This window comes from Calonectris borealis, chromosome 26, assembly GCF_964195595.1.
Source record: "Calonectris borealis chromosome 26, bCalBor7.hap1.2, whole genome shotgun sequence".
NCBI classification, from domain to species: domain Eukaryota; kingdom Metazoa; phylum Chordata; class Aves; order Procellariiformes; family Procellariidae; genus Calonectris; species Calonectris borealis.
This window is the reverse complement of record NC_134337.1, coordinates 3,510,422-3,530,247: the sequence shown is the minus strand read 5'-3', so window position 1 is coordinate 3,530,247 and position 19,826 is coordinate 3,510,422. Positions and strand designations below refer to the sequence as shown.

General features: G+C 41.5%; 1 protein-coding gene across 5 annotated transcripts in view; it reads right to left on the bottom strand.

Annotated features, from left to right (window-relative positions):
• SRPK1 (SRSF protein kinase 1) overlaps nt 1-19,826 on the bottom strand; it is a 27,674-nt gene extending 7,848 nt beyond the window's left edge. For 2 of the 5 annotated variants that reach the window (XR_012677341.1, XM_075174203.1), the window contains exons 1-11: nt 19,556-19,826; nt 19,392-19,452; nt 7,499-7,617; nt 5,859-5,967; nt 5,342-5,429; nt 5,035-5,122; nt 3,430-3,536; nt 2,582-2,747; nt 1,508-1,533; nt 799-1,012; nt 86-511 (exon numbers count right to left, since the gene is read on the bottom strand). Coding sequence is in view for 4 of the 5 variants with exons in the window: in XM_075174203.1 (XP_075030304.1) it covers nt 86-511; nt 799-1,012; nt 1,508-1,533; nt 2,582-2,747; nt 3,430-3,536; nt 5,035-5,122; nt 5,342-5,429; nt 5,859-5,967; nt 7,499-7,617; nt 19,392-19,452; nt 19,556-19,826 (1,675 nt within the window). In the remaining variant the exon portion in view is untranslated. Of the gene's footprint in view, nt 1-85; nt 512-798; nt 1,013-1,507; nt 1,534-2,581; nt 2,748-3,429; nt 3,537-5,034; nt 5,123-5,341; nt 5,430-5,858; nt 5,968-7,498; nt 7,633-11,078; nt 11,355-19,391; nt 19,453-19,555 lie in introns of those variants that run through there. The other 3 variants (XM_075174206.1, XM_075174204.1, XM_075174205.1) reach the window with 3 other exon arrangements.

The following is a 19,826-nucleotide window of genomic DNA, read 5'->3' as shown; positions in this document are numbered from 1 at the left end:
CTATTAATACTCTGATGAAGTGTTGTAACACAACCCTCCCACGTCAAGGAGAAAGGAGCCCTTTCTCACAGGGTTCCTCTTATACCTTTGTTGTCTGACGGGCTATTATTCTCATTCTCGTCCTCTGAAGGTATCTCTGTCCGGATGCTTTCTTGCAAATGGTTAATCTCCTGCTCATTGAATGATCGCTCTTCGTTGGACGTGGGCTGACACACCATGGAATCTTCTGAAACTAAGGGCACGAACGAGTCCGACATTGCTTCTTGAGGCCTGTTCTCCGAGTCACCGTTACGCTGACTGTAATTACAACTATGGAAGTTCTCCTTCTGTGTGTGAGGGTGATCACCACAGTTATTGGCATTATGTAGGTCATCCTCAAGTCGCACAGACCCTTGATTGCCGGAGTCTGGGAAGTCCGTCATTTGTATCACTCCATTGCAATTTATTTCTGTTACGCATTTTTCCACGCTGCTTTCCATTAGAATAGATTGCTCTTGTACAACGACTTCAGCTGGAAGAGTGGAAAAGGAGAAGATAGCACAATATGTCTAAACAAGTAATAGCTGAAGCTTGTTCAGGGAGCCCTCAGAAGTAGGTAGTTCTCAAAATGTAACTGAACACAATCATTCATTAATTCAATTTGTAACAGGAAATGTCCTAACCTCTTTAGATGCGTAGAATGCAATGCAAACAGGTTAAATAACAATGGCCACCTCTACTAAAGGTGCTCACTCTACTCATGCCAGCATGAACGAAAGGACAACACTGTGCTACTTTAGCAATACTTTAGGTCCATACCTGTCTTTTTGCTGACATTTTCCTCTGGTGGACTAACTTTTATGAGCATTTCCAGAGGGCTCTGAGCTTCTTCCTCCTCTTCAGGCTGTGTCTGCCCCGGGCTTGCTTCCTTCTCCATTTCCTCTATCTCTTGCATACGCTTCTCTAACAACTCAGCCTGCCGTTTCTGCTTCTTTTTCAACTTCTTTTTTTTATTCTTTGACATTTTGTCAGCCTACATAGAAGCAAGCAGAGAAATTGGACTTAGCACTTCATATTTCAATAAAGCTGAAACGCATCAAGTTTTAATTTATTTTAGAGCTGAGGAAGCAGTCAGGGATGAAAACTCTCGAGACATTTCTTCTCCCAAATAAAAAGCAGGTATTAAGGTTTTTGGAGCAGTTGTCTATGGCTCTCATCAGTGCACTTCTGTCCTGACCTGCAAAACCTACAGTATTCTCCAAATGAGGGATGTCAGACTCCACAGACAACAATCACCTTCACAACAGACCTTGAGACCAAAAAGACTACTCGTTCTGGTGATATACGAGCTAATACTACTTACATCTCCAAGACAGCATTGAACCTGATGCCTATGTGACAAACACAAATCACACTTTTCCTTCTGATATGGTAAGGTTGCTTTCCCTTAATGCTGACTGCATTATGAAACAATGCAATAGATACTGTAAGTAGATGGATACTTACGCACGAAAGCTATTACACTTACTGGTTTTGGCTGTGGTGCAGTGCTCACTGAAAGGGAAAGGAAGACCAGGAAATTAGTATGTTTATAGTCAAAAACTGCAATTGCATTCTTATCTTAAGGTAAGCTTTTTCCTATGTGGTTTGGTAACAACATTTTAAAGATATCAGCAAATGTTATTTTGAAGGCTCATTTCTCTACAAAAGTACAGCAAGAATAAAAAAAAAGAGAAAAACATTAAATGAGTAAATGCATAATTAAAATTCCAGATAGTAGACTTGCTTGACTGATATCAAAGACTTAAACTTCCTGTCATGCAGCTTCATTTACTGCATGTATTATGCATCTTACTGAAAAGAAAACGCAACCCAAAACATTAAAATACCAAAGTTAAGGGAGCTTTCTTGAGCTAAGCTATGCTATGACGGGCTCAGCTAAACGTTGGTATTGTAAGATTATGACTGACAGGGCCTTCCAATACACACTGCAGTAGTTCTTGAGAACTACACACTGGTACAAATGGATATTCTGAGGAGGAACACGAGGAACTAGGAACAAGGGAACAAGAGAAAATTTGCTCTCAGATCTTTAGGGATGTTAGCATGTCAAGGAAGCTGTTTCTGTCACAAGTTTTTAAGACTTCTGCAAACTGACAACAGGTAAATCATCTTGTTGAGACCTTCATGAAATGCATTTCCAGCATCACACAATGAAAGGAAATAAACTTTTGAAGAAAATGTGACAAGTATCTCACCACATTTTCACCTCAGCACTATTCTGAGTGCATTAGCATTTATGCAGGGTGTGCTGTACAAGACTGACTGCCCTACCACTTCAGCAGTGCCAGATTAGCTGTGTTAAAAGCAGGTGCCAGCACGCATGTATCCTCCCTCCATTTTTCTTACACAAACGACTGCCTTCCTGATCATCTTTGAGTTTGCAACTTATGACTAACTTCACAATTTACAGTTGGCTTTTCAGAGGTTACTTGCATTACTGTTCCACTGTACTCAATTAGGAAGTTTTCCCCAGTGAGATCAGTTATGAGTTGGGGGTGGGGGTGGGGGAATAGCACCAATTCCCAGGAAAAAAAAGCACCTGCAGAGCCAGATGGTGGGGGAGCTCCAGATCTCTGCCACTCTGTCGCTTCTGCAGCCAGCCTGCGGATATACTGGTCATTAACGCACAGAAGAATGTTCTCAGGTTTAATATCTGTATGAATGATTCGACATTTTGTGTGCAAGTAATCCAGACCCTGAAGAACCTGCAGACAGGAGAGAAGGAAATCAACCATTAGAAAAAGCAAAGAATGAGCAAATTGAGAGCGAAGTGAAAATGCAAAATTGCCTAGGATGACAATGAACCTGAAGGACTTCTGTGTTTGAGAATACTCCAGATTAGAGCTAGATCAGTGGTTACTATTCAGTTCCAGAAAATACAGATTTGCATATAGATTTTAGCTATGAATTTAGAATACTGTCTTTTTACCCTCATAACTTAACTTACCACAGTTGAAAATCTAATCTTAATACCCTATAATAAAATCATGCTTTCCTCCTCCCCTCCACCTCATATGTAGAAAGATGTTTCTTCTTACGCAGCCATCCAGTAGGAAGAACAGGTTTCTCTTGCTCTTCCCATCATTAAGCACTGTACTTACTGTGAAGAGTTTTAAAAAAATAAATACTTGCACTTATGAGAAATAACCAGGGTAAGAAAAGGTTAAAAGCAAAGCCAGCCTCCCATCATGGTTTAAGCATCAGAAAATAAATATCTATAGCAGAAGGCTTTTGCAGTAGAGAAAGGAAATATTAACCCAAGAATGATTTTGTTGCATGAGAGATACACCACTGATTTTTAACTTTTATTTTCTTGGCTCTGAGAAAGATTGGTGAAAGAACTCTCACTGGGTCAAGGGGAACAGTGCCATCAAAACTGGAACTTACCTGTTTGATGATCTTTTTGACGCAAGGGAGTGGAAGCCCCTGATAATTTGACTTGATGATCCACTTCAGGAGATGATGCCCTAGAACTTCAAACACCATACAGATATCTGGAACTCAGTCAAGGAAACAGATGGACATCCTGACCCAAGGAGCCCTGAATTCCCAGGACTGACGATCAAAAGAAATCCATACCAGTTAAGTGTTTTATATTAAAGAACCCTCATCCTTCTGACACAGCTTAGAGAAGCTGCCTTCCTTAACAGCACCACCCTACCCTACACATCAATGTTGTTATCTAAAACTTAAAATACAGCGGGATGGAGTTGGTTAGCACAATGGTCCTAATGCAGCAGTAGCAATCTCCTGCTTTGGGTGGAAGCCAGTTACACAAGCACGTGTGTATTAGTATTTCCTGCTAGTATTGAGACAGCTTCAAGCCAACAATGTACGTTTTGGAACGGCCTAGGCTCTTGCCCCAGGCAAGACTCACTGCCAGATCTCTCTGTACCAGCATTACCTGAAAAGATAATAAAATTTCCATTTCATAAGTCATCTTCAGAACAATTAAGTTACTTTCTCCGCCCCCCCTTGCCTCTTTACCAGCAAAACAAACTTTTGACAAGCCTGGACTTCAACAATATTTACATTATCTGCTTTTTGTCTATAAGATCTCAACAGCTACACTCACTCTAGTGACGTATTCAGTACTGTGCCTTTACTTTAGAAGCCAAACTTCTAGGAGTTCATTAGGCTGCTTTTCTTCTACACTGGCAGAAAGCATGCATTTGTTTCACAAGAGTGAAAGAAATACAAGATCAAGTCAACATTTACTCAGTGCTAGGTACCGGAAAAAAGATAATAGACGAAATACACTATGGGGCTACTGTTTTCTAAAAGTGTTAAAACGTTTATAACCTACAGTTAGATTCTCTCAAGCAGCCTAGTAATTCTCACTGAAATAAAATTCAAGGTTCCACAAAGCAGAAACATGCACGGAAGTCCAACTTTCAAATTTTAAGGGTGCATTATTAGAACTTGCCAGAAATCACTGCCTATTAGAAGGCTGTTCACAGAACTACAGGAGATTTTCAAAGCAATACACTTTAAACATCCTAACAATGTTGATAAAGTCCAAGGTAAGATGCTTCCGTAACTAGAAAAACCACATTAAGTTATAGACTGCATGGGTTTGCTATTTTTCATTACTGATCTTAACATTTTGTACTGCTTTTCTTAAATAAGGGGTTATTACCAGGCTGCTTGCAAAATTGAGGGGTTGAGATGGATGGGCTCTCTTACCACAAAGGTACCTCGGACACTAAGCCTTTCATTCCTGATTCACAAATAAGATGCAGCCACCCCATCTCTCACGTTAAAAGCATGACTAAGCAGTGCCGTCTCCATGACTTAATGCATATTATGTCAGGCTGAATGATCATTCTGGATCTGAGCTTAGCAGGCAGTTTTGAGGCAGATGATTCTACAGCAGGTTTCCTTGGGCAGTGAAAGGGATGCCTAGGCGTGGCTCACCAGCCCCGACACGACAACTACCCAGAGAACTCCCATCTTTATGCAATTCTTTGCCTTTATTCCACAAAAGGATACGAGAACCATTAACTCCTGAAATCTTGAAGTCATCTAATAACTGAACAACTCTCTCTTTACTTGGATCGTTTGGATCACTGTTGCGGACCTGCAGAGAAAAAGAGGATTAATTTCGTGTTCCTTGAGGTAATTACTAGGCGAGAATATAATTTGAAGTCAGATCTACTGCACTACTGTTGGGCTTCTATCCAAATTCTTTGCAGCTAGATGATCCAGAAATATCAAGCATGTGACTAATGTGAACTCCCCAAAATTAATTAAAAAAAAAAAATTAAACAAAAATTGAACCCCACTGTAAGGCACTCACCGATTTTAGCAACTTGATTTCATCCAGTGCTGTTTCTGTGTAGTGCTCTGCACTCTTCACCACCTTCATTGCCACAAATCTCCTCCCTCTACACGCACAGTAAGTAAATTGGAGACTGTTAACACTCATGCAAAGAACTTATTCTCCAAGAATATCCTAATTCTTTTGCATATAAGAGAGCTACTTATTTAAGGCGTCATGGAAAAAATAAGGTTTAAGCAGTCATAGAGATTGTCTTTGAGTCTTTTTATAAAACAACCATGTTAGTAATTTCTCATAAAATGAAATAATAGGTCAGAGACTGCTGAACACAAGAGTACTCTTTCCGCACATATGGTTTGTCCTGTTAACTCCCTCCCACACCCTTGCATGCACAATATCAAAAGAAACTTTTGTGTCACAATGTGGACAGCTACGTTTTGTGTTTTTATCTAAAAGTAAAAAGATGCTTTCTGATCATGTTTGTGCAATGCTGTACATTCCCACCAGAAACACTAGCTAGAACAGAAGGACTTACTGGATATCCCAAGCTAGCCACACAGTGGAGAAGTGGCCCCATCCAAGCTTCCGAATCACATGGTATCGTCCATTAAAAAGATCTCCTATTTTCACAAGGTGATAACCGCCTAGAAAAACAGTGGGAAGTTTATGTATCAAGAGATCATGCAAGTGATGAAGGGCAGGTATGTGAAACAAGCATCACAACTTGAGGCAGACTTATTTGATGTGTTTAAATTTTTAATCATATAAACAAATGCAAATGTTTCTCTAATTGGATCTTGCTAGAACAAATATACAGTATGTTAGAGGAAGAGCTGCGAACAGCCCTCTAGATGATTGAAAAGTGTCTTTTTAATATAATTGAACTAGAATGACCTGACTTTTCCTCCTTTTCGATGTAGGTCATCACTGCAGCATCACAAAAGATTATTTTCTCAGTGAAAGCATCTGAAGTCTGCTAGGCTGACCGCCTTTGGAAAACATAGCTTGTGATGTTCAGTAACAGGATCTTACAGCTAAATATCAGCATTGCTTTTGCATGCTCTATCACCATAACGTGAAAAAGTACTGTACCCAAGATCCCAACGGAGTTTCCCTTGCAACTGCTTTCCTGACTGAAAGGCACTTTGCCATTTAACATCACCACTGAAAACAGGAAAGTCTCGTCCCTGTACCCCTGGTATCTCTCAGTTGCTGACTATCCAGGAAGACTCCATGATGGAAACACAAAGACATGAAAGGCCAGAAAAAGACACAAAGGAAGCAAGGGAACTGGCAGAAAACAGAATGAAGAGAAGAATCTGTAATTGTTAAGGCATAAATCTTTGCCAGAACTTGGAATTACACCCTAGATTCCAGGCACTTACTATTCAATTGTGATCAGCAAATATCACTCATGAAATGCATGCTTTGCCAGGAAGATTCATCTCTCTTGATTGACTGGTTCACAAACAAGACATAGAATTGCTAGCCATTACTTCATTAGCTCAAGCAGAAGTCCCTTCTCTTCACTTAAAGATTTCAGTTACAACAACAACAGCTGCACCGATCGCTAATTCACACAATGACTTTCTTCTTCCCACTTGGTTTACAACCAACAAAATCCCACAAATACTTGGGTAGCATGCTAAAAGTAATGTAAATGCTTTCAAATAAAGCACTGAAGTGTAAGAAACATTGCAATTCAAGTTCCCTGTGCTATTTCTACTTTGCATTTTTTATACACATATATGGCATTGATTCAGATAAAGGTATCTGAAGCATGGATACTAAAATGACCTTCACAAGAAAACAGTGAAGAATCAGACTGATTTAAGGATTTGAAAGTGTCCTTTTTCTAATGAAAGTCAAAACGAAATTAAATACCTACTTGCTTTTACCAATTTTGAAAGCCCTCTGGCACAAAGGAAAAGCTAACAGCTTTAAACACATGCATTAAAAACAGCTCTCCAACTCAAATCTTGACTGGTAACACAGGGAATCTCAGAGAATAGTTCCTCCATTTCAGGTTAGCTTCAAAAATGTTATTATCGTCATGCAGTTTCAAAAAACACTTAAAATAAGAGGGAGTCCATTTTCATTCTATAGTAGATGGGAAATCGAGGGAATTTCTTGATTACACTGAAAATCCTGCACCTTAAACAGACAAGTTCTCACCTTTACAGTAATCATTTGGATCCTCTTGTTCATCGTCATCTGATCCCAGGATTTCTTCCTCTTGCTCTGGAAGATCATTCTCTGAATGAGCAGCAGGGCCCCGATGCTGAGTGTCGGGTCTGAAAGAGAACACACTGCATGTCTCACACACGTTACTCTTCAGTTCAGTAGCTTTCATTTCACATGAGGGATTGCTGATAATGGAGGAGATGCAATATTCAGCCTTCACAATTCACATTTAAATGCTTTTACTCCTAAGCTAGTATCAAGGTAGATAGAAACAATTTTCCATCTACTAGTGAGAAATACAACTTAATGCCCTAGATTTGCTTTTATAGTGGAACAAAGAAAAAGCCAGACAAGATAGTGAGTTAAAAGCTTAGTGATCCTACCAAAATGCTAGTCTCTTTGAACCCCTTTTCAGCCTTTCACTCAGTGAGGACTTTTCTAAAGCAAATTTGTATTTTAAGATGTCACCTCATATAAAACCTGAAGATTTAAATGTTGATGAATGTTATTTTAAAGACTAACATTCATTAATTCTTACTCCTTTGGAAAAAAATTAAATCAGTGTTTTAGAACTTGTGCCCTTCGTCCTTCTCGCCTTCAAGATCAAACGAACATTTAACAATCCTTCCGCTTCTAACACTTTAGAACTCTAAAATCCCTAATATTGCCCTTGATTGCTCCTGTTCCCATGTGGTAGGCTGTGTTTCTAGTTTGTCTCTTCACTGAAGGTCTAAAGTTTGTTACAGAGAACTGAACTACAGAGAGTGGGAGTATGCAGAGCAGATGTTCTGTAAACCCTTCCGAGAGCTTGTGATTGCAAAGGGATTGAAATCAGGCACCAAGGTGGTACTTTTTGTTTTTTCACTCCTACATTCATAAATAAAAACATTAATTTTGTGTGTTCAACTCTTCACCAAATGTGCTACTCTAAGTTCCTGCTTGTGAAGATCATGTTGGCAAAGGCCACCTCATTGCTCTCACGCATTTAAGCTGTGTTCGAGTTCCGCAAGCTAAAACACACATTGCTATCTCCCCTCTGCCCCAACTCCATGGCAGCACACTGCTTACAGCCAAACAGCTCATGAAATGGTAACATTAAAACAGGCAAATTATTTACTTTTACAAAGCATTACAGAGAATGGTTAAATGTCTACGAAGTTTAATCTTCAATATCCTTTTGTCCAAAGCAAGCATTTATAATGAAAACAATGCCTATAGCCCATTTGCATTGGCAAGATTTAATGGCAAAGTACTGCAGGCTATCAACATTAAGTTTTCTTTTCTTACAAGTATGAGATATTAAAAAACAGCTGGAGTTGTCCAAAGAGGTGGGCCACAAATTTCTTTACAGCAATGACGTACAAGCACGAGATAACATTCTTGACAATGAGCTTCCCTGTCAGCGTGACTTAGCCGAAGTTTCTTGTATCGAAACTATTGTCCCAGTGAAGCAGCAGATATTACCGATGCCTTCCACCACCCTATTTCAAATTCAACTCATTTTGCTCAAAGAAGGAGTAATTACCAAGACAGCCACTGGCATATTATGCCAGTGGATATGCTAATGCATGTGGGCTTTCGGATGCAGTTTTTATAGCTTATAACTGAGTTGGGGTCCTGTGCATCATATCATGGCCATACTAACTAATCTTAATCCATGGGACAAATTTAATATTTCAATTTTGAGTAGTTATAAAGCAGAATGAATGTTCAGCATTTACATACTACACATGCACTCTGGTGAGACTTCACACATTAAATACATTACTACACCTTAAAACTACGGCCATCTTAAATATCTATGGAGCATAAAAAGGAAGAAATCACGTTCCAATCTGATCATGATTAAACTTGTAGCCATTTACAATCTGGAATTGAGGTTCATTAAAGCAGAGAGGAGCTACAAAGGTCATCCCGGGCACAACCAAACCACCCGACATTTACTTTCAGTCTGTTGTCAGCGCTAGTAAGTCCTTCTGGTTTTTTAATTCAGGAACAGATAAGCAACACAGATTAGTGGTCCCGAACTGTAAAACAAGACTGCGACGCAGTCCATGCCACTGCTGCCAGGCTAACGAGACATTTATTAACAACCCCATAGCTTGATCCAGCCCTAAGATATTTAGTATTTAGACTTTTTGCCCCATAAGCCGCAGAATTACAAGATGGGGATAGGAAGAAGGAAACTGGGGGAGGCGGGAGCAGGGGGGAACTCTTAGAGGTCAAAAAGCTACTTTAAAAATGCTGCATTCCTTTGGGAACAGCTGAGATAAAGTCATAGACTATCCCCAAATTAAGAGCAGGTAGCAAAGGCAAGAAATGGCCATGGACAGAATCGTTGAAGGAGAGACTGGATGCTCATATATAAAAAAATCCTACAGGCAGGGTAAAGAGAACCAGAATGCAGAATTGGATCGAAAGGCGAATTTAAACCCCGTAGCCACACCCATAGCGTAAGTAGTAAAGAGTAATTCTCCCCAATGCTGTTTCAAGATTTTCACTTTTGTAACTGCGCAAGATGTAGGGGATTAGAACGGATTCAGAAGAAAATTCATCTTAAGAACCACTGATGCAGACAGAAACATCATGCCATTCTGCAGTCCCAATGCTCTATAATAATAGTAATTTCATGCATCAAGGAAGAAGTTACTGGAAGCACCAAACCCCATTCTCTTGGAAGCTTTCTGCACCCCTCCTAAGAAGGGGCTGACAAATCATGCTGCTGACAACCTCGTACACGACACACCCTATAGTCTGCATCCGAGTCTGTCCTGGGGATCCAAAAGCATTTCACTTCTATATTATAATCTATTATACAAACTAATGTGATAGTGAGCCGTATTCAGGTCACATACATTTCTACAGCGCTATTTCCTTTACAAAATCACCTCTAAAACACATTTAATTCCTTTGCCTTCCCACGAAAATTCATTAGATGTTATTACATCCCATCACCTTCTTCCCCCAAAGTGACCATGTCAACTGCAGATACAGATTAAGAGACTTAATCAGTGCAGAATATGTATTAATATCAAAGAAAAACTGATACACAAAACCACAAATCTCATCTGACTGCTTCTCTCACACAGACAGTACTCTAAAAGGCACAAAAGGCTGCTAAAGACAGTAGAAAAATCCATACTCGGTATTTAAAGATGACAGCTGAAACAGCTGTCAGCAATATTGCAAAATGCAGATAAAATATATAGCGAGCCTATAAAAAATGGTTCATGGTTTACACATAAAAAAAATCAAGTGTTCTAGGATACTTTTTTTATAGCCACCTCTGTTCTACTTAAGACCACCTTGATCACCTTTTACTTTTGCTCCCTCAATGTGCTAATTAATCATAAGAATTAACTGGATTTGCAGGGTCTCTCTACAACTATATACCAATATCTTACTTAAGGAAAACAATGTGGGAACAGCAATGCTAAGGCAAAATGGTAGATCTTTTACGGAATTCGTGTGAATCCACATCTAGAGACCCTCCCAAAAGTCCTTATCCTCTCAGGAATGCCTGAAGAACTGCAAATTCACGAGACAAAAAAAAAGAAAGAGGGCAACCTACCTGCATGAAGCACGGCCTCCCATTGATAAAGATATTCCCGAAGACAGCCCAATAGTTTTCGAAAGAGCCATTAAAAATCAGATGCCACACTGTTCAGGAAGCAGGGGGACATCAACGGCAGGCGGAGGGGCTGGTTCTTCTCGAACGCAGCAAAGCTTTGTGCAAGAGTGAGGGAGAAGAGGGATTTGCCTCCACCACCTAGCTGCAGATGCACAGCACTGCATTGCAGGTAAAGGGCCTTGCAGCAAGGCTGGGGGCTGCTCTCAGATGATCTTCCTGCAAATTCAGTCATGTTAGGGGTTGAGCATAAATAGATTCATCTCATTCTCTTGATGTTTACCTGTCTCAGTCTTCCCTCTAATGAAATTAGAAATTCAGTCAGATACTTTGTTTCATCTTCCTGAACGAGCCGGTTTTATTTGCCTATTCAATAATCCACTGGATTCAAAGCTCGGATGAAGACAAGGATCATGGTAATTGCCGACAGTCCAACCCTTTTGATACAGAAATGCCAGCACAATCACACAGGAGAGAAAGGGCGTTCAAAGTAAAAAGGAAATTTTCTGAAGTAATTCCAAACCTCCCCATCCAGAGTTACAAGCAAAACTTATCCTTTATGCTTAAAAGTAAGGAAAAAAGCAGAAGGAGTCGTCAAATCTTCTTTAAAAAGGTGAACTGAGTATTTTTCACAGCAGCAGACACTTAAGATCACCCTCCGACGATGTAGAAGAATTACCAGCCATTTCCTGCGCCTGTTTATCCTGCTGGTCTACGTAAGTGATAGGGGAAACAAGTCAGCAAGTATGACATAGCAAGTAATAATTTAGAGATTTTTCTCTGCTACAGAGGACTGTTTATTAGTGAAAGATGCTCTGAAGCTGGCTCTGCAGTTTTAAAGCAAGAGGTTTAAAGAAGAATTGGATTCATCTGATTGTGTATCTAAAATATTTTCACCTTAAAAGCTCCCTGAAGTTTGAACATCCTTTTAACAGTTTAGCATTGCCAAACCTCTTCATATTAGAAGAGGTGCTAACAACATGCAAAATTTTCCACTGTAGACGAGATTTTGCTCCACGTTCATTGAATGTATCACCCAATAACTCTGCTCACCTCTGCAATGCATAGCAGGGACAGTAACAGTTATTTGCAGGAACTAAGATTTCACTCACTTGTTCCTTACAAAAGGTGTTCAAAGAGTTTGGAAAAAACACTTCTGTACTCTCTTGCCAGTTTCCCATAGAATCACTTATCTGGTCCACACACTAAAAATAAAGTAGAAAACAATTAAGAAGCCTTGATCACACGATGTGTGTTCTTACAGATTTGCACTAAGGTAGATCCAACAGCATCAGGAGTACGAGAAGATGGGAGACCACCCTAACACTGCCCATTAGCACAGACAGTGCAATGAAAAGCAGTGTTCTTCATGCTGTGGAGTGGCACCAGCACGGGCTCCTTCGCTGTTCTCTATAAATTACTAGTCAAGCCATCACAACAGCCAAATCTCCACATGCAACTTCATCGCCAAAACTCAGAACTTGTTTTCTCCACCCCCGTTAACTTACATAACAGCTTGATGGGAGGTGTTTGGTTCTCCCATTTAAGAGCGACTTCTTCAAAAGTCTATTTTGTACAGGAAATAAGTATTTTTCCTTGTCCTCAAAACAGCAGAAATGCTGTCCATGCTACCTACTTACCTACTTTGAACAGATACAAAAGCAGATCCCTTCCACCTTCAAGCAAGGAAGGCAGCATACATTTAATTTAATCCAAATCACTTTTGTCACACCTATCATCCTTATATATGTGCTAACAAAAAAGATACTCTCCTTACTCCTCTTCATCTCAGTTTGCCATTCCCTTGATATTGCAGAGATGACGCCCGTCTGTAGGAAAACTGAAGACAATTGCTTTCCTAAATGATTTTTAAGCCGCCTGCAGCACAATCTTTATAAACAACGTCACTCCTTATTTGCGAGCTCAAATTACACACATGAAACATCCCCAAACAGAATTCAATTCACTGAAGACTAATGACGAATCCAGCTCATACTGTAGGAGATGCAGATAAGAATACTACAACACACCCGGGACTCTTGCTGAAGGAAGCGTTGCTTTCCACCTTAACCATCCAGCCAACAATTTCCAGGGCTGTACACCCACTGCAGCAAGAGCTCACTTCAAGTGCTGTTAAGGATTCCTTGTTTTCATTGGGGAAGAGGAAATAAAAAAAGCTCCATATGGCATGGTGAAAAGCCAGAATTTAAAATCTCTCTCCCGTTTTCACATCCGTGCATCAAGACAATGTCTCTTTAAGGGAAGTATGCTTGCCAGACTGCATCTCATTACTATTCCTTAGTGTGCCTGCAATTTCAAGATCATGTTAAGGCACATCTAGTCAGAACAACTGCTTCTGGTGCCAGCCTCCAACATGCTTACATGCAGATCTGCTGGCAAACCTAGTGTTCGATAAATATTGTAACTGTTTAGACTCAAACTTTCAGTATGAATTCAGGTCTGAAATGATAGAAGTATTTTCCTGCTTGTATGCACTTTCCCTTTCTGCTCAAGAAATTTTTAAGTATTTGAGGGGATTTGGGGGAATTATAAATCATAGATTGTGGGGGACTTACGAATCTATAATCCACATTACTTTGTGATCATTTCAATTCATTCACTCTTCCATCCCTATTTTTCTGAATAAAGAACTGGTATTTTCTGCCAGTAGGGCAGATCCACAATACTTGCTGCTGTAGGGCAGCCATCCAGAGCTACCGGAATACCATTGTCGAGAACTTAAGAGGACTGGAGATGGTCTAACATTTAGTTTTGAAAGAAAGGTGCTCAGGGGCACCAAGACATACTTTTGTTTAGTGAATTTGTGGGAGTTCAGTTTGAAGATAAGTAATAACGAATTTCACATGAGAACAGTACTAATGCACAAATAACAGAGGCAATGAAGTTTCTTGCTCCCCGTACCCACTCCCCCGCACAAGCACTTAACAAGCTGTTTGTAGAACTGTCTGCTATTCCAGCTATTACAAACCAAGGGACTTCCATGGAAACCAGCAGATCTTCAGTTGAGTCCTGTCATAGTCTGATAATCACTTCCGTATTTGAATGAAAAAATCTTGTGGGCGACGCATTCTGACTCTACCTTAAACATATGTTCAAAACACTTACAGAAGATGTGGCCCTGGTATTAATTATGAAAGACAAGTGAGGAAAACATAATCAAGATCCTGATCCCAGGCAAAGTTTTGAATAAGGAAGTTGAGGAAGAACCTGAGAGGGCTGTCAGAACTCCAGGGCTCCTCAAAGACAGCAGGAAAGTGATACAAGCAAGACATGCAATAACAAACTGGAAAGCATCAGACTCTACTAGGAATTTTCTGCTCCCCCAGAGTGCATAGATGGAAAAAATACCAACTTCCTCATCTCTCTTCATAGTGATTCTATTGTTTTACAGTTGGGGAGGAGGAAGAAAGAAGTGAGGCTTCAATGCATGTCAGGAGTCCGGCCAAAGAATTACAGATAACTGTAAAACAGCTTCTTGAAAATACTGAATACTGCATGCATTTGGGAAGAGGGAGAGAAAGCAAGACAGCTGTACTGTACCAACTCAGCTCTGCCACTGCCCTCCCTCCAGGAGTAGAGGGAGGCAGAGGAATTACTGAAAGTCCTGTGAAAAAATATCTCCCACTCAGTAGAGCCTGTAACAAAGGATTAAATAAATTCACCAGTGCACACAGAACTAGAAGAAAGTACTTCAGATCACGTACGTTTTTCAGAATAAGCCACACACTGTAACTGTATGGCTGCCACTACCTTTGTAGTTATTCACGCTTACAGTAATAAAGTGTTCTGCTCTGAGGCACAATTGGTTCAACTTTCACAGAACTGCTAGTTTTGTGCATGAGTAGGCCAACTTTTCCTGAAACATAAAAGACACTGCTGAAGAAAGACACTGGACTTGATGAAGCAATATTATCACCTGGGCCCGCCAATGAAATACCCATCATCTATTCATCATACAGACCTGTAGCCGAGTTCTAGCAATATGTTTATTTTCTTCATTTCAGAGAAAGTGAGCTATAACACAGAACTATTTGTTCAGCTTCTTGTCTGGTTCTCTAACTGCTTTGAATCTGGATGGGTTTTTCAGCCTAGTTTTTAAACTCTGGGTCTTAATCTCAGTAGTAACCTAAAGAGTCATTTTTTCCTAGGACAAAGAGAACAGTTTGAGCTTCTAAGGGTTTGCAACATACAACGTAGACAAAAAAAAAGCCACAGTATTTTACTGGCAATTATGGTCAAACAGTTACAAGTGCCTGATTCCATTACAAATTACCAGAACCATCAGTAAAGTACATCTATATCTGTATTTTAGTTCAAATAGAAGCTTGCATTTTCAAACAGAAGCATGGCTTTGAAGTAAATACCAGATCTTCCTCACATATCAGGCTTTTGTTCACATAGCGCAACAGTCTCACAGCATAGGAAATTATCTTTCAAAGGAAACCATGTAGATGGCATGCTGCAGCATCACTTCAGCCAGTTCTGTCCACACTAGAGCTAACTCAAAGCAACATTCCCCTCCAAACAGCACAATTCAAAAATCAAGCTTGTAATCTCCTGTTAGCCTGTAGGGCTTCCTAAGCAGACACTACCTTACTGCACCAAGGCATTACAAGTGCAAACATGGCCTGGTCTGTGCTACGGGACCTGCAAAGCAAGAATCAGCCACCTCGTGGCTGACGAAAGGCTGAACTGTTGGGACACCCATCGCTCCTTCCTCCCGCTGAGTTCATGGACATCCTCATCCAACACTGCTCACGAAACACCAGAACACAGGAATTCTGTTTTCAGTTCCCTAGAAGTCATACGAGGAAAACTAGCACAAGAACTGTTCCCAGGAAAGCACTGTGCAGCTCTCCCACCTTCCTAAGGACCAGTGCTAATATTATGCCTAACGCATTTGTCTACCAATGCTGAACTCCAAAGATATTAGTAACTGCTTCAAAGAACCGCAAAAGTCTTCTGCATTTTTGACAACTGGGCAAAAATAACTCCCTGAATGCACCTCACCAGAAACAGCTATCTGAAGAGTTTACAGTCTAAGTTATTAAAGTTTTAGTAAGAAAAAAGCTTGTGAGCCTACAAGCTCCTTTTTTAAAGACAGGCTTTTTTGAGTGCCTTTGGGAATCAACTAACTGTTAGTGCCCAGGATGTTCACACCTCATGTGAAATGATAAAATTAATACATCACATACTTCCCAGATAGCTTTCAGCAAAGCTATCTTTTGGCAGCAACACACATTGCAGTAGCCTACGTACCAAACTCCCTATGTTTTATTAGCAACTAAAGCTTTGACATGCGTATTTCCTGACATATTCTTAATGTTAAGGAAAAGGCCAAGTAGAAGCTTGCCTCTCATTTTCTAAAAATAATTTCGATTAAAGCAATTTCAATTCTAATTCCTTGTCTTTTTGATGGCAAAGACTGAGATAAGAAGAAACTGAAATCAATGCTTCACTCAAGGCCACAAAGCAATCCAGTGACAATCAACACTAGAACTCAGGATCTCCCTGTATCTAGGCTTGCTTTTTGCCCCTCCAAGCCATTCAGCTGCCACTCTCCCTGTCCTTCCTCTTCCTCAAGTCTTACAGAAACAGGAGCTGGGCAAACGTACATAGCCACTATATTCTTCCAACCCCACAATGGCAGACACAGGACCGACCACAAAAGGCTGGTCAAGTAGAAGCTTCCTAAGCAAAGATTTGAAACAGCTGGTTTAATAATTCTTCCAGATTACCAAAAGGTTTGGGGTAGTTTTACCGGAGGAGGAAGACACAGGTACCTCACCTTCGTATTACCAAGAAACTTTGCCTGCTCTCTTTCTGCAGAAGAGTACGTTAGGATAAATGCACTCACTCCTTCATTGATAGAAAATAAAACTTTTGAGACAGAAAGGATGGGAAGAAATAGGAACATCCTGAATTAGCGGAAAATGAAGAACTTGGTTGACCTTCCCATAAAAAAAAAATTATACACGGAACCGTAACTAGTATTTACAAGGGTTTTCTGTAAATAACCAGTTTAGGTTGGTCTTGTCTGAACCCAAATAGCAGCAACTTTAACTACTGAATGATGAAAAAAGCGGTAACTTTCCAGTTTTGTACTATACACAGTCCATTTTGATTATTTTAACCTTTCCAAATGTTTTTTCTGTCTTTAACGAGATTGGGTTGATAGGGAAACTTAAAGCAGGTGTAGTTCATTTCTAAAGTGAAAGATATTTTGAATTGCTTTAAATCCCTTCAGAACATTCTCTGCATTTTTATACTTACCCATAATAAGATAATTCCTAATACTTACCAACCTTAACCTTTTAAAATCAATTGTTTCATGCTTTTTACTGCCCTTCATATAGAAAAAATTACATGTGTGTGATCTAACCAACTACCATGGAATATCAGATGTTAAAAGGACATTCCATGTGGTTTCAAGTTTAGATTTTATGGAAAAAGTCTTGCAACAACCCAGTTAAGCTTATTTTAGAAGATTTAACTAGAGCAGCTTTGTATTTAAATAGCATAAATGTCATGGAACTGCACCTTAAGTTAGAGGCTGACACTGGGTTCTTTTTGTTGTACAACATAAAGCATAAAGTACATGCAAGTTTCTTTAATTTCTGAGGCAGGATCTAATAAACCTATGGTACCAGAAAACAGAGTTGAAGCGTGTAGTTTAAGGAGATAAACACAGCATTTTACAAATAGTATGGTTCTCCACTCAAATCGAGGTTAGTGGCAAAATCAACAGCTAACCAGCAGTGCAGTTAACCTGTTCTGGCTACATGGTTAAAAAAGATTTTTTGAAAAAACATGCCAGCACTAAAAGTTACCCTTCAGCAACCTGAGAATTTAACACGGAAATCAGTCTTTCCAACTGCAACTGTGGACTCTATTAGCAAAGTCAGTATTGTTTGTCTGCAGCTGGACAAGGAAAAAAGAAAGTAACAGGTATAGAATTAAACAATGGATTATTCATTCAGAAATTAGGACGCAGATAATACTGTAGAAAGAGGACAGCTCTTCAAAAATTGTCCTAATGCTATCTTCAAGAAATACCTGGAAAACGTACAAAATAGCACGGAAACATAATGCACATCTCCCAAAGAGTTTAGTTAATGCTCTTCACCTCTCAGAAGCCCCATCTCAAAACAACTGAATCTTTGCTGGAGACAACCAGAATTTTTTTTAAAATCCCTGTGATTTGTCAGAGGAAATGACTAAGAAAACGTTACCCTAGGTCTAAAGAAAAACCCTTCCAACTCCCACTCCCAAAGCATAATATACCTTTGGTTCCTAGGCACCAGCGAGTATAAAGCCTCCTGAGGTACCAGAGATTTTACACAAATAAGCAACATTTTACCGAGCACACAGAACCGGCTCTAGGATTTACATCACCTTTCACTAGAAAGGAATCCAGAGCAGCACTGAATGCAGTACTTAATGCAGTCTGGTGGGAGCCATTGTTTAGTATTTACTCGACATCTTTTAATTTTTATATCTGCATCCAAAAGTTCACCACATATAAAGACTTGTGAAATTCCTGTGGTAGGAGAAAAGCCACACGAGAGCATCAAAGTTAGAGAAAGAAGTAAACAACACATCACAGCGTTCTTACGGCAAGATTAAAAAAAAAAAAACAAAAAAAACAGGGGGGGCGAAAGAGAGTTCACAGAAGCTGGTAGCTAAAGCCAGCAGTTATTGCACTGCTCCGGGGGCTCCAGAGGGGAGAGGGGACGCTAGCAACCCCCGCCGGGTACAGCCTGGGGCCGAGGGAAGGAGCCTGCAAGGACAGAGCACGACACGAAGCGGGTAAGCGCGACCGCAGCTCCATCAGCGAGTCTCGGGGCAGGGAACGGGGAGCCTACCCACACACCCAGGCAGCTCCGCTCCCCCGTCCACAGCCCGCCAAAGAAGCCACGACGGGGAAGAGCGAGGAACCGTGAAGTCCTGAGGAAAACCAGTCCTGAGAGCAGGGCGGCAAAACCCGCCGCCCCGGGCCACCAGCCGCGAAACGTGCCTTCAATTAAACTCGCGTTAAAAAAACCCGTCTAGCCTGAGGGGCTTGCACGCTCCTCCGCCCCGGGAGCGCCCGGCTCTCGCCAGGGCTCGGAGCGCCGCAGGGCTCGGCAGCCCCTTCCCCGCAGGGTAACAAAGAGGCGGCGGTGCCGGCGGGAGGCAGCGCCAGGGCCCGGCGGCGGGAGCTGCCGCCTGAGGGGAGCGGGCGGCCGCACTTACTTCCTCTGGGCCTTGTCCTTCTTGGCTTTGGTCCGCTTCTTTCGGGCCTGCAGCGCCAGCACTGAGGGAGAGAGGGGGGGAGAGGCGTGAGGGGCGGCGGGCCGGGGGGGGGGGGGGGGGGCACCGCCCCGGGGGGGATGAGGCGGGGGCCGCGCGGCGCTCACCTTTCCGCTCCATGGCCGCCAGCGCCGGTAGCTCCGGGTGCCCCGCGCGCCTGCGCGCTGCGCCTTCCCCCTGCGCCACGCCGGGCCGGAGCATGCGCACCTTGCGCACCTTCGCGCGCCACCCGGCGGCCCTGGTCTTGCCATCGCTGAGGGTGCCGCTCGAGCTCCAGCTGTGGAGGGAAGCCACGCCTCTCCGCTCCCGGCCACGCCCACGCTCGCCCTCCGCGGGGCGGTGCTCCCCGGGCGCCGGCACCGCCCCCGGCAGCGGCAT